Source organism: Protopterus annectens, chromosome 11.part0 (genome assembly GCF_019279795.1).
Source record: "Protopterus annectens isolate FY-2018-M chromosome 11.part0, PAN1.0, whole genome shotgun sequence".
NCBI lineage: Eukaryota > Metazoa > Chordata > Ceratodontiformes > Protopteridae > Protopterus > Protopterus annectens.
In genome coordinates, this window is record NC_056745.1 from 494866400 (window position 1) to 494882498 (window position 16099).

General features: G+C 38.7%; 1 protein-coding gene across 1 annotated transcript in view; it reads right to left on the reverse strand.

The window, feature by feature from the left end:
* Window positions 1–16099, reverse strand: part of ZFC3H1 (zinc finger C3H1-type containing) — a 3672721-nt gene that overhangs the window by 180021 nt on the left and 3476601 nt on the right. The window contains exon 31 of the mRNA XM_044087220.1: window positions 11882–11982. Coding sequence (XP_043943155.1) covers window positions 11882–11982 — 101 coding nt within the window. The remainder of the gene's footprint in view (window positions 1–11881; window positions 11983–16099) is intronic.

Here is a 16099-nt window from a genome sequence, read left to right on the forward strand (position 1 = left end):
TACAGCGAAGACTGAAGAGAAGGTCAGAACAAAGGCAAGGTGAAGGGGTAGGGAGAAGAAAATGATAGAGATACTAGAATCAGGGATATTTATCACAGTCAACGGATGAGCTGGGAGGAGGAAAGGTTATGAGATGAGTAAGTCTGTTTTCATTCTCATGGGATTCCTTGTGTTGGAATGGACAGATGATAAAATCAGCAAGCAAAGCAGTGTAGAATTGCTGGAACTGAATTCATCCTCAAGCTTTGGTGAGTACCTTCACAAGGTGTATTTTTTTTTTCCATACAAAATATCACCAAGGCAACACTGATATATAACAGACTGCACTTTAACCTGCATATATCATGGCCAGAAGTAAGTTAAAAAATAAGAAAGACTGCTGACAGCACAAGTCCCAGGATACAAAAAGTGTACAATCCAGATAGGAGCACTGCTGTCAGGACTGGAAAAAAAATTACAGTGTTAACTATGACAAACATGACAACATTCCTACAATGGGGAGGATGCCCCCCTGTTGTAGAAGGAAGCAGTAGTCGACAAAATTCAAAAAAACTGATAGGCCAAAAAACAGCCATGAAGATGGCAGATTGGACTATTGAGGATAAGAAAGAAACTGGGTATTGTTACTATTATGCAAGAAGCCCAGAATTTCTGGACAGAAGATATAAAAAGGACAGAAATTCGAGGAAAGAAAAATACTTGCACAAAAAAAAAACTGTCAAAAGCTTCAAATGCAAATTTATGTTCATCAGTACAACAGATTGATGAAAAATATTATATAGACCAAGAGACCTTGAGCCATTTGGATAAAGAAGCAACTGAGGAAGCGTGAAAATATAAAGAAAAAAATCTAGAGATTTTTGAAAGATATATAAAGAAAAAAGAAATATGGACATGAGAAAGAGAGATCTGGTATGGTGCAAAATTTATGCGAAGGAGAAAAGCAAATTTAAAAAAAAAAAAAAAAAAACTCCACAAAGATATTTGAAGAGAAATACAGACAAGCGCACCCGGATATGGGAAATTTCACAATACAAAAAATAAGATCACAAAGGGAGAACATAGAACAAAAGAATTAAAAAAAAAAAAACCCGGAAGCAGACATTAAGGAAGATCTGCAAAGTGAAGGATTTAGTGTAGAAAGTCTAACGCAGGTTATATCACAGCAAGATGGAACAAGGAGTCCACTGAGTAACTGTGTAGATGAAGTACAGTACCAAACCACGTAGGAAACATCCAATGTTCACGAAAAGCTGCTGTAACAGGAACAAAACACGTTGGCAATTCTTAGGATCAAGCAAAATAGTTTATTGGAAGTAAAAAATGAGCGCTTTCGCGTGGTCCATCCACGCTTCATCAGATGAATCACTTAAACCTGTGTAAAGATTATATACAACCGCTCAAGGCGGGAAAGTCTGCTCATTAATCAATTAACATTTAAATCATACTGAAAACATTAAAAACACTTAACCATTTGAATGCGCTTGTAAGCTCAAATCTTGTGTTAGTATATATTTTCAAAGAACATATACACGTGTTCTTAAGTGAATATCTATGGTATTATTATAACCAATAAATGGGATGAAAATATATACATGAATTAAAACATTAGTAACACTTAGTTAATAATTTGATACATTAGTAGAAAATTTTGTATATTTATGCAAATCAAAATTTACCAAATATGAATGAAATCCATCACTAATATATACAAATAAATACTATTAGCCAGTCATGATCATATTTGAGTAAAAATCACTATGTAAGTTATAGAACTTGCCCATAATTATTGAGCATGATGTTATAAATGTATACATAACATAGTGAAATGCATCAATAAATGTCATATAGATTTCATATAAATTCAAATGACATAATATGCCTGCTCTTTAACTCAATTATACTAAATGCATAATATATTAAATTCATCCTTGGGCCAAGTATATGTATATATATGTTATAAGGTATAAATGAATTAATAAATACACATATAATTAAATAGTGAAAAATAGTGAAAAATAAATGAAACCAGATATAAAATATTGTTGATATATATGTATGTACATAAAAACCTTTACTAAGAAATAAACTAAAAATATACAATAATAAACAATAATAAACAATAATAAACAATGCTTGCAAATATTAAAACTAGATTGTACCATATAAAATCTATCATAAGTATAGGAACCTGATATTTACTTCCTGGATATTAAGAAGGGTTTAATGGACACTTGAGTATTAAGTCCCGGCTCTATGTGTGCTCCCAAACGGAATATCCATTTGAGCTCCATTAATGCCAAATGATTCTCTTTGTCTCCCCCTCTTTCATTCTGTTTCACTACTTGTAAAACTCTAAAAGAAAAGGAATGAGTAGAAAATTCTATAATATGTTTAGCCAACGCATTATTATCTATGGCTTTGCGTATATCATAGAGGTGATTATATATACGTTCCTGTAATCTTCTCTGTTAGCCCCACATAGAAGGCCTCACATTTGTTACAGGTGGCTAAATATATCAGGTTTCTAGTATTGCAGCTTGCTCGGAAGTTTGGTTTAAAAACATAATTAATGTTAGGATGTTTAAAACACTGTGTCTTGGTTATGTATCTGCACCTATTACAGCTATAACATGGATAAGTACCAGGATCCTTGGTATTGATGCTATAAGTCGGGATATTATCTCCCTCTGTTTTAATATGCATATCTCCACATAAAATTCTTTTCAGGTTCCTACTATTCTTATAGGTAAAGGTGGGACACTTACTAATAAATTTCTTAGTACAAGGGTCTATAGTTAAGATGTGCCAGTTGTTATAAATGACCTGCTGGATCTTTCTAATATCACTGGTGTATGTAGTGGTATAACTTAAATGGTCACTGATGACATCATCTTTCCTACAAGGTCTTGTGTCATTTCTTCTACATTTCGTAATCATATTGTCCTTTTTCATAGGTATAATATCACCCAAGATTTCAAATTTGATGTTACTAACCATGGTGGAATTGTATCCTCTATTAATAAGTGACTTCTCTAGGAACTGTGCTTCTTTGTTCAATTCATCTATGTTACTACACAATCTCCTAATCCTGATGAATTGGCTCTTGACAATAGCTTGAAAGGTATGCCGGGGGTGCATGCTATCAAAACATAGCATAGAATTTTTCCAAGTTGGTTTCCTATATAGAGTGGATTCTAATATACCCTCCTTTGTGAACCTAAGGGTGACGTCCAAGAAATGAATTTCTTGGTTAGAAATTTCTTGCATGAAACGTAAGAACGTACTAGTGGTATTCAAATATTGCAAGAAAGATTCAAATAACTCCAGAGTACCTTCCCAAATTATTATGACGTCGTCCACAAAACGCCTGTAAAGTTTAATGAGCTTAAAATTCTCATGGGTGAAAAGATATAACTTTTCCCACCCCAGGACTACCAGGTTGGCATAAGTATTGGCGCAGGGGGTGCCCATGGCAACCCCCCACTTCTGTAAATAATTACTGCCACCAAACATAAAGGCGTTATTGAATAATACTAATTCTAACAATTGATCTATCAATATGATTCTATCTTTAGAAAAATTAGTTTCTTTGATTAATAGTTCATTAATATATTGCATGCCAGTATCATTAGGTATCGAAGTGAATAAATCCTTGACATCCAAAGTAATCAAGAGATATGATTGACAACTATCTAAATTTAATTCTTTGATGTCATTCAAAAAATCATATGTATCTTTAAGTATGGTGGGAGACTGATTTACTACTGGTCTCAATATATTTTCAATTAATTGAGAAGCATGTGCTGTCACCCACTTGTCACCCGACACTATAGGTCTTAATGGAACTGGATATACACCTTTATGTACCTTAGGTATTCCTTTTATTGTGGGAGTGGTAGGATGTTCTATATATAAAAACTCATATACTTCTTGGCTAATCTGGCGACACATGAGAAGGTCATAAAAGACGTCTTTGACTGTTTTAATAATTTTAGTCACTTCTTCAGGGGATATGGGGGTATAGGTGTCTGCTTCCTGTAGCATTTGGGTCATGCCAATGATGTAATCCTGTGTGTTTAAAAGGACTACTCCCCCCCCCCTTATCAGCTGGCTTAATGACTATCTGAGCGTTCTGTTTAAGTTCATTCAGAGAACGATATTCATCCGGAGTCAAATTGTAAAACCTACCTTTCTTGTCTACCTTACTAAACATTGAGTAAAACTGGTTCTCACAAGCCCTGAGAAAACACTCTACATGTAAAGGCATATCAGGGATAAATACACTTTTTGTTCTTATTAAATCATTCCCCCATTCATGAGATGTTATGTCATTGAATAACAATTTTAAACATAATTTCCTGCAGAACATCCTTAAATCAAACAGTGTGTCTGTTAATATGGCCGGAGAGGCCGGTATAAAACTGAGGCCTCTATTTAAAACCTGTATACTAGTACAATCCAAAACAAAGTTAGAAAAGTTAAACAATAAATCTGAAGTCAGTTCTTTTTCCTTCTGTTGTAACCGGATGACTCCGCTGAGTACTTTCTCTTGCGGGAGTCCCTGCTGTGAGACCTTCCCCTGTTTGGATATGTTAAAGTCCGTTTCTGATACGGTAAAAAATTCACTAGCGAAGGTAACGCACTTGAGTTATTTTTGGGTATAGCTCCCGTAGTATTCGCAGGCACCTGATGGAAAAAAGCCTCCTGATTCGGTGGGGGCGTATCAGTTTGAATAGTATCAGTCTGATTATTCTCAAATGTAGCCGTTGCATATGTACACCTCTGTTAACCATAGAAGCAGGTGCCTCCGGTAATATCGGTGCAACAGAATAATTATCTGTAGATCTTTTGATAGAGGAAACAGGAACAGTTTCAGATGTTGTCATAGAATTTGGATGGTTAGTGGAATAAAATCTCGGCCAAACAAACACCTGGCCTTTTTGAAAGTCGTGATAATCACGCAACAGTTTTTTCTGCTTAGTGGTTCTCAATCTGTCACTGAAAACATTTATTTGAGAAAAAACATGATTGATTTTATCAAGACAATGTTCTGAACTGAATCTTTCTAGCAGCTGTTGATACAAATGCTCCGTTTTATTTCTTAGTTCAGTTTCTAATGGCAGGAAATAGTCAAGCATTAGTTGAGCATATTTAAATCCCAACTCTATATTAAGATCCTGCCACCGCTTGAGTAGTTCAGGATGTGAGTCCCCATAGGTGGGCATACAGAACACCCGCATGCCCCTGGGGACTACTTTAAAATGAATACATGCTTGTAAGTGTAGCCTTTGCCACGCATACCTTTGTAATTGATACAAGTTATCTTCTATAGTCTTTAAGAGCGGATAAAATTCAATAAGGTTCTCACCATTTGTTTCTAAATTAGCATGTCCCACAGTCCCCTGAGTAAGAAGAAACAGGAGGAGCAAGAGACATCAGAAGAAGAAATATAGACATGGGAAAGAAAAACAGATTTAATATGGTGCGAAATTTATGCAAAGCAGAAAGCAAAACTAATCAATACAAAAAGAGCAGCAACAAACATATTTGAAGATAAATATGGGCAAAGGCATCCAGCTATGAAAAATTTTACAAAACAAAACCAAAAAAAAAAAAAAAGGAAAGCAGAAAGGAGGATTAGTAACAGAGAACTTCAAGAAATAGAAACTAAGGTTAAGGATTATCTGTGAAATGAAGTGAAGTATTTAATGTAGAAAATCTAACTCTGGGAACACTACAGCAGGATGGAATAATGAGTCCCCAAATTAGGGAGAAACCAGTGGAGCAGGGAACATCTGATCATTTGCCATATGAAGATACTTTGGAGCCTTCAGCATGAAACGAGTATAAAAGTTCAGTTGGAGATGGAACAGGAAACTTTGGCAATGCTGACACAGTCAATGTTGTGGAGTGATAGGTCAGTGAGTTTCCACAGAGAAGAGCCATGGATGATATAGGATGAAACTGAAGAGACTACGGCACAGGAAGATGCTCTGGAACTTAATGTAGAATGCCCATAGGAAATGGAGAACAAAGAATGTGCCCTTAGTTCAGAAGAAAATTATTGAACGGAAGAGTTCATAGGTGTGTACTAGGCTAATGGCCCTGGGGCCTTTACAAGTCTAGCCATAGGATTAACCTGGCATAGTGCCACCCGACCTTAGTTCCCAGTGCCTCTGTCGAATAGAACCACTGGAGTAAGGGATGTGCATTTCCAAGGTGATTAGTTTGTGGTCGGATCTAACCAGGGAGGAGCTGACTATTGGTGTAGAGAAACAATCGCCCATGTTAGTAATGACCAGGTCAAGGATGTTGCCACCTCTAGTGGGGGTAAGAACGAGCTGGTCCAGGGCACTGGAATTTATGAACTCCAGGAAACGTTGGGCAAGTGTATAGGTACATGAGTAGTTTACCCAGTTAATGGAGGGGCAGTTTAAGTCGCCTAGTAAGACAGTGTTAGGTTGGACCCTAATATTCTCCAGGGTGCTTACGAACGTGGAGTGCAAGTCTTGGGACATGGTTGGGGACCTATAGCAGGCTATGACCTGAATCGCTGTCTTACCCAATGTTAGCTGCACCTGAAGTATCTCTGATGCACTGTGTTGGGCTACCAGTCTGGAGGTGTGCACATCCTTTATGAATATGGAAACACCACCGCCTTTGGTACTTCGGTCCACGTTCTAGGGCCGAAAGGTGTGGAAGGCTACCAGTCTGGAGGTGTGCGCATCCTTTATGAATGTGGATACACCACTGCCTTTGGAGTTTCAGTCCAAGTTCTAGGGCCGAAAAGTGTGGAATGAGTAGTGCAGGGGTGCTTTCTGCTACCTTGAACCAGGTCTCTGTTACAGCACAAGTGTCGATGTTCTCCATTTTAAGGAATGCTTCAAGCTAGTGAATTTTGAGATTTAGACTTCTAGTATTGAGCAGCATGACCCTCAGTTTGCATTTGTTTGTAGCTGTTGCGGTGGTAATTTGGTCTTTGGAACACAGCCTAAAAAAGGCACTATAGGGGTGGCAAGAGCCTTGGCCAGTATCCGGAAGCCCAGGTATGACAGATGCAGGCCATCTCTGACAAAGCATAGAGGTCTCTCAATCACGTCATCCCAGGCAGACAGACACTGGCTCCCCTTAGAATGACACCAGAAACTTAACCAATTGTTAAAACCAATCACTTTCTGCTTGTACTATGGTATTATTCTGGGTGATGGAAGGATGCTGCTCAGGGCTAGGGTCATACCTGCCTGGGCTACATAATCCGAGAGCTCCTCCATGTCTATTTTCATGTAGTCCAGGGAGGTATGTCTCAGGTCATTCATACCCACATGTACAACAACAGAGTCATACTTGTACCTGTTGTTGAGGGACCTGAGTGCGTGCATTATGTGGCGAATCCTGGCACCTGACAGGCAGCTGACTGTTACTTTCTCTTTATTCAACCTAGTGAGTGGGACACCAGTGTGCCTCACTATCAAGTCACCTATGACTAGTGTGTTGGGCATGCTGTTTTACCTTACAGGCTTTGGTTAAGTGGCACACTGTTTAGGAGAGTTATGTATCTCGTGATTATTGTTGCGTTGTGGTGGTCGAGTGCGTTTCTGCCTTGGTGGTCTCTGCTGCATGGGTAGATTTTTATTGAGAGCCTCCGCGAAGGTGAGTGTGTAGTTTGTGTTTTTAGGTGAAGGCAGTGCTGGTGTGTGTTCTGGTGCAAGTGTTGACCTTCTCCTCTTGATCAGCCATTCCGGTCTTGGCTGGAGAGTGCTTGACTTCAAGTTTGAATATATAAGTGCATCTCTCGCAAGTCTGAGTGTTGGAAGGTAAGGGGAGAGGGTTGTTGGTGTACATGAGGCAGTTTCTACATTGCCTCAGGATGCCCAAGTTCACCAAGTTAATAGGAGAAAGCACAGGGAACTGAACTTTAGACATGCCTGGGGGTGGGCATTGATAATAAGTACTGGATCCGTTTCTTTGTAAAATGTTGCTTGACTTAATAGAGATGGATAGTCATATTAACTGCAATGAAAAAAATAGATACAGAAAGTCAAGACCACCCAAAATTTTAAAAGTCTGATAAAACAAATGAACACAGTAATCAGGACTGTTCACAGAAATTCATGAAATATAACAGAAGCAAACAGGATATATTACTGTGCATCTAAATTAACAACAGATAAAGTCTTGCCACAAAAACACTGGGCAGTAAGGGAAAGGAAGGGGGAAAATCAAATGTCATCATGGAAGTATCAAACAGAAAAAACTATAAAGCAATTAAGACAAGAACTGTCATTAGAAGAGGGAAAAAAGCAACAGACATACTCAGAAAAATAGACATGATAAAAGCAATCCACAGTATCAGAACAGAACAGAACCTATCATACATTATTACAAATAATAAACTAAAGACATCAGCACAGGTAGAAAAACTTAAAAGATATGAAGATAAATATATAGGAAAAGAACAAAATAAGCAATCTGCTGACAGCCCAAAAAGGGAATTGGGAAACAAGGCAAAAGGAATTAAACCACCCAAAAAAAAAAAGGGCACATTTTGAGAAATGGCTATGAAGATCCTGTGGAACATAAAAATGCTGAATGGGTAGAAGACATAAAGAAAAGAAGTTATTGTTCAAATGTCTTATTCTTCTTTCGGCTTTTCCCGGTTAGGTGGTCGCCACAGCGGATAACCTGTCCACTCATGATTGGCAGTGGAGTTTTATGGTGTCAAATTGCCAGCCTGGCACCCAACCTTCCACAGAAGGCACACACACACATGCACTTGTGCCTAGAGCCAATTTAGAGCATCCAACCCACGTACCGTATGTCTTTGGGATGTTTGAGGAAACCGGAGCACCCGGAGGAAACCCACATGACCACAGGGAGGACATGTAGACTCCGCACAGAAGGCACCCCAGCTTAGGATCGAACTGGAGAACCTCTTGCTGTGAGGCAGCAACGCTAACCGCTACACCACCGTGGCCGCCCTAAGTAGTTGTTCAAATGTACATGATATGAAATGGGATGAAGTAATGGCCAGAGAAATTGAAACAAAACTCTTAATTGGAAAACCGCAGACTAAGATGCAGTACCTAGCTTCTAGCTAAAAGTTTTAACATCTTTATATGAAGATTTAGACACGAGTAAGAGCTATTTATATGTGCACCCCAAACAGACACCAACCTGGTTAAAAACAAGAAAACAACACTCAATAGTGAACCTGCAAGCTATCCTAAAAACTACAAACCAATAACTTGCCTTCTGACGATGTATAAACTATACATTGGAATTGATGCTGATAGAGTTTATAGTCATTTAGAAGAAAAATCAATCATGGCAATAGAACAAAAGAGTAACAAAAGAAAACTCATATGGAACAAAGGATCATTTGTTGTTCAAGTCATGATGGAGAAATGTAAAAAGGGGAAGAATCTAAGTATGGCATGGATAGACTACAGAAAAGCATTTGACAGCATCCCACATTCACAGATGAAAAAGTGCTTACAAATGTACAAGTTACACCCTACACTGAAAAATTACATCACAGCGACCATGAAACAGTGGCAAACAACTTTGCAGTTAAACCATGATAAAGGACAAATTATTATTCCAGGGATAAAAATTCAAACGGAGATATTCCAGAGTGACCGTCACCACTGCTCTTTTGTCTTGCCCTTAACTCATTAAGCTGTCCACTTAACAGATTAGGTCATGGCTACAACTTGGCTGGCTCCCAGTACACACCAAAGTATAAAGATTTACCTTATTTTTGTGTATGATTTAAAACTATATAGTTTGTTAGATGAGGAACTGAAAGCACAACTACAAGTGGTGAAAACTTTCTCAGATGATATAAGATCATTTGGTCTTGATAAATGTGCAAAAGCAACCTTTAGTAGGAAAGCTACAGCAAAAATAAAATATTAGTCTGGGACAGGGATGTGATATAAAAGAACTTGAGCAAGAGGGGGTGTAAAAATACTTGAGAATTGATGAAGGATCAACAATAAAACATGAACAAATCCGAATAAAACTTAGTAAGGAATATTTTAGAAAACTAAAATTAATATAGAAAACAGCTGTGATGTCTAGGAACAAAGTCCAGGCTACAAAGGTTTGGAGGTATTGTATCAGTTGTACAGGAAACAAGAAAAATGCTTCATGCTTATCAAATGATTAATAAAAATCAGTGTAAACCAAGATTACATATTCCCCTTTCTGAAGGAGGTATGAGCCGCTGCAAATTTGATTACATGTATAGATCTGCAATCGTAGAACTGCATATATATCTGCTGACCTCACAAAATCCAAACACAGTGAAGGTTTTGAAACATGAGGAGATTAAGTCTAAGATGACTTCCTTGCTTAGCTTAGCAGAAGCATTTCGGTGTCAAGCAGGAATGAAAATCAAACCAGAAGTAGATAAAAATCAGGCAGCAACTGAATGTGCCAAAAAACAAAAGAAAGAATATAAAGTGAAGGATCAGATGAGAAGGCAAGAAATATGGACAATCCATAAATATAGTTGCAAGTACAGAAAAATCTTGAAACAACTTCATGTGGATCAGGACTAAATGCAGGAATGTTTAAGAGGAGGTGAATTTAAATCAAAAGAAAGGTTAATATTGGTGGCCTAGAATAGTGGACTACGTACATGTTGGTTTAATTGAAACAGTTGTACATCTTGTTGCTGGATGTACTAAGCTAATGGCAGAAGGACTGTATACTGAAAGGCATAAAAATATGGCAAGACTGTTGCCTTGGGGAATGTGCAAACATTATAACATTGAAGTAGCTCAGCAGCACTGGAAATGTAAGCCACAAAGCATTATAGAAAATTATGAACTTTATATCACATGGGGATCACCCATTACCAACAGTTCAAAATATAGATGCGAGAAAACCAGATATAGCAGTCCATAAAAAAAGACAAAAGTAGCACTCATCACGGAAACTGCTACACCCAGTGACTACAGTGTCTTGCATAGAGAGAGAGAGAGAGACAAACTCATAAAACACCCGGAATTACAGGCAGAAACAAGGGCACTGTGAAAGGAGGATAATCAGACAGTTCCAATAGTAGTACGAGCAATGGGTCTTATAAAAAAGGATTTACAATTATACTTAGATATGTTACAGATAAATGCAACTCCACATGAATTGCAGGAGGAGTCAGTTCAGGACACAATGTGGGTGCTGCGAAGAGCACCTCTGGATGACATCAAAGTTTGAAACAATACTAATTTCACGAACTTTAATAATACTTTGACTTAGGAATGGGGTCCCATTCCTGTCACGGTATCCAAAACCCAAAAGACTTTGAGAAATGAAACTGACAGAAGCATTTACAGGAAGCTTGTTTGAGAAGAAATGTTTCAGTTAGTATCTGAACTTCTGGAAAGCTGAGAGTGGTTTTAGTTTTGGGCGGTACTTCCAATGCCTGTGGAGCCAAAACAGAAAAGCAATAGCCTGTGGTGCGATGTCTGTTTTGGGCATGCATAAGAACAGGAAGGATTGTGAACTTAGGTTATAAGTGTTTTTTCATTTAATAAGGCAGCTAGTAAAGAAGTGGAATGCTCTTAGGTGTATTAGCTTATATGTTACAGGTCAAAACAGTATTATGTATCTTTGCTTAACTGTTAACTATTCTAAGCATTGAACTTGACTTTTTTTGCAGCAGTAGCATGTGTAACTGAGCCACGTCAAAAGCATCTCATGCACAGTGACAATGTGTGTACTGGTAGATACAATTCAACTACAAAAAATAGGTTACGTATCATTAATCCATTGTATATTATTCTCCAGAATTAAGCAAACAGTATCAAATACATAAGAATTAAAATAAATAAACTGAAGTTATCTCCTTTAGCATAAACTTGCTCTGTACCTTACTGCCAATCCAGAGTTTGCAGGCATAACTGAACGAAACCTTTCCAAGGCTTTGGAATGTTGAGATGATGTCAAGCAGCTTAGAAACAATGAAATTACCTGTAAATATTTAAAAAATACAAAATAATGCGTTACAGTTTTGTCCATTAATTATGTCTCTGGATTAAATGGAAACTGCAAGCTACGCATACTCTGTCAAAAATTGTCCTTTAGCTCTCACCTCAAATTAAACACACACACATATATATATATATATATATATATATATATATATATATATATATATAAACATGCAATATAAACTAGTACCAGCCTTAAGGATGAATACAACAAAAAGGGAAAACTAGTTGTAAAGGAACAACTGCTCTTGATATTGGCATATGAATTACTAAAATGGGACGCTGTCACAACTTCTTATGTAAGATGCGTCAAAGAACACTTAGCACTCTTATTAAAAATAAAAAGGATTCAGGCTTTAATTCCTTGTTTAAACCATGGCTTATTAAGTTAAAAAAGACGAATGCTTTCACTCTTGCCAAGCAATATATATATATATATATATATATATACACACACACACACACCCACATATATATATATATATATATATATATATATATATACATACATACATACATATACACACACATGGGTCTATATCACCATTTCGAATGGTGAAAACTCTGAACGCTGTTTAATTGAACTCAACAGTTCGAAATCCAAAAACAGCGAACTCACAGAACACCGATTTTTTTTCCCAGGGAAAAAAAAAATCGCTGCTCCGTGAAAAAAAAAAATAGCAACTTTAAACACACACAAAAGTGAGGGGCTGTGCCCCCCACACACACCCTACTTAAATATACCAACTATGAGATCACACCACAGTGAAGGAAAAGTACAGTTTTGTACCTACCATAAATGTAGATGTTCGAAGATCCACATTGCTGCAGTCCTAACACTTGGGTAGTCCGCTGTCCCTCGGTCGGCCCGAATATCAGAGTATAAGGCTGACGTCGGTCAAGGCGCATTTGACTGACATCAGAACGTCAGGGTACAAATGCGCATGACCGACGTCATATCCTCAGTCTTTTCTTGCCCCAGATGTCAGAAGACCCTAAAAAGAAAGGTCAAAACCCATAGACAACAACTAAACAACCAACCAGCCTAACACCAAAAATATGTACAATATATACAATATATACACTATACCTCAGAGGGATAACCCAGGCCACACAACCACCTCAAACTACAGAGGGGAAGGAGGGAGGGTAAATTGGACTGCAGCAATGTGGATTCTTCGAACATCTACATTTATGGTAGGTACAAAACTGTACTATGTTCTTCATCTCACATTGCTGCAGTCCTAACACTTGGGTAGAATCCCAAAGCAGAGGTAAGGGAGGATGGCTAAACTATAATGAAGCAGGGGCTGCCAAAATGCCCTGCAACACAGCAGTGGCAAAACCAGCCCTGGATTTAGAGTACAGAGGAAGGTGGTAATGCCTAGAGAAGGTATGCACTGAACTCCAAGTGGCTGCCTCCAAAATATCCTTAGTAGCCACCCCTCAAAAAGCTGTTGAAGTGGCAGTAGCCCTAGTGGAATGAGGCCTAATCCCAGCTGGAATCTCTTTGCCATGATGGGAATAACAGAAAGCAATGCAAAATCCAATCCACTTAGAAATAGTTTGTTTTGACACGGGCTTGCCCTGAGAGCACAAAGCTTAAAGAAACTAATAACTGCTGAGATTGTCTGAACCCTTTAGTTCTGTCCAAATAATATCGCAACTGCCTGTGTACATCTAAAGTGTGCAAAATCTTTTCCCCTTTAGTTTGGGGATTTGCATAAAAAGTAGGCAAATGAATAGTTTGGTTTAAAGCCACACTAGAAACCACTTTAGGCATAAAGGAAGGATTAGTACGTAAAGATACCCTATCCTTATGGAAAATTAAGAAAGGCTCAACTGCCATAAGGGCCTGCAATTCAGAAACCCTTCTTGCAGAGGTAATGGCCAACAAAAAGCAGTCTTCCATGACAAATATTTCAACTCAGCAGTAGCTGCAGGCTCAAAAGGTTGTAGAGTGAGTTTCTCCAACACAAAATTGAGATCCCAAGCAGGAGTAGGAGCTCTATGGGGGTCTTATATTCTTTGCCCTCTAAGAAATTGCTTGAACAAAGGATGAGAAAACAATGGTGGGTCACAGTCGTAGTGAGCTGAAATTGCTGCAGCATGAATCTTAATAGAAGAGAAGGACAAACCTTTGTCCAATAACTCAGTAAGATATTGAAGAGCCACACTTAAATCAGGCTCAGAAACATCCAAATCCTTAGCTGCACTCCAAAATAAAAATCTCTTCCATTTATCTGCGTACACTTTCCTTGTACTAGGCCTTCTAGCTTCCAAAATCACATTCAAAACTTGTTGTGGAAGTTGAGACCCTTTCTGATTTAAAACAGAATATGCCATGCTGTTAGGTGAAGAGAGTGAAGCTTGACATTGAGCAAATGACTGTCCTCCTGGGACAACAGATGAGGAATCAAAGGCAAAGGCCATGGAGGCTTCCGTACCAGACTTCTCAGTAATGGGTACCAGTGCTGTCGAGGCCAATCTGGAGCTATCAAAATCATCCTTGGCTTGTCCTGTCTGACCTTCAGAAGTACCTTTGGGAGGAGAGGCAGAGGTGGAAAGGCATACACATGAAGATTTTTCCAACTGAAAGAAAGAGCATCCACTTTCCAAGCTGTGGGATGAAACCGCTTTGTGCAAAACTTTGGCAGCTGGTGGTTTAGTGGAGAAGCGAACAGAACTATGTCTGGAGTTCCCCAGGACACTGTCAATTTTTGAAATACATGAAGATCCAGTTTCCACTCGTGGGGATCCATGATTTGTCTGCTTAACACATCTGCTAAGGAGTTCTGTGCTCCTGGCAGAAACCTTGCCTGAAGACTTAGTTGTAAACTGAGAGCAGTCTCCCACAAAATCATTGCTTGCCTGCATAGAGGATAAGAATGTGTTCCCCCTTGCTTGTTGATGTACCACATGACAGTTGTGTTGTCTGTTAGAATCAACACCTGCCCTGGAAGAAGTAAATCCTTGAAAGCTATTAATGCAAACTGGACTGCTAACATCTCCTTCAAGTTGATATGTAGATGCTGTAGTCTGACAGGCCACTTGTCTTGTATCCACTTTCCATTTAGATGGGCTCCCCAAGCTTTGTCTGAGGCATCTGTTGTTAAAATTTGACTCGCCTCTGGCCGGGTCACAGAGAGTCCCTTGTTTAGGTGACATTCCTGAGCCCACCACAAAAATTCCTTTTGAATGCAAGGTATTATTTGAATGACAGTGTCCAGATGTTGGCAGTGCTGTGTCCATACATTTTTGAGATACCATTGCAACTTCCTCATATGCAGTTTGGCATTGGGAAGCACCAGAATACAAGATGCCATGAACCCTAAGGCTTGAAGGACTGCCCTTGCAGTCAGCCCGGACTGAAGAGATAGATGATGGAAGTAAAGGGAAAGATTCTTTTGTTTGTCCGGGGTTAGAAAGGCCATCTGGGATGCTGTATTCAGTCTTACTCCCAGAAAGCACATGTCTTGAGAGGGTACTAGACTGGACTTTATTTCGTTCACAGAATACCCCAGGCATCTTAGCACTGCTATCACATACTCCAAATGACGAAGAAGCTCGTCCCTTCCTTGAGCCAGTATCAGGCAATCGTCCAAATAAGGATAGATTTGTATTCCTTTCAGCCTGAAGAATGCTATCACTGGAGCCAGAACTTTTGTAAATACTCTGGGCGCAGTAGATAAGCCAAAGGGCAATGCAGAGAACTGATAGTGAGAAGTCCCAGTCCGAAAACGCAGATACTTCCTGCAACTTAGCCTGATAGGAACATGAAGGTAAGCCTCCTTGAGATCCAAAGTTACCATCCAGTGATCCTTGCCCAGTAGAGGTAAAAGCTGTTGTAACGTCAACATTTTGAACTTGGGAATGTCCAGATAAGTGTTGAGGATAGATAAATCCAAAATCGGTCTCCACGTGTTCCCCTTTTTTGGCACAAGGAACAGGCGAGAATAAAATCCTAGGCCCCTTTCTGGCATAGGAACCGGCTGTATGGCCCCTATTTGGAGTAACAGAGAAATTTGCTTGTGAGCCTCTATTCTTTGTTGAGGAGGAATATCTGGCATGCCTTTGAAAGGAGGCAAGGTATGGAA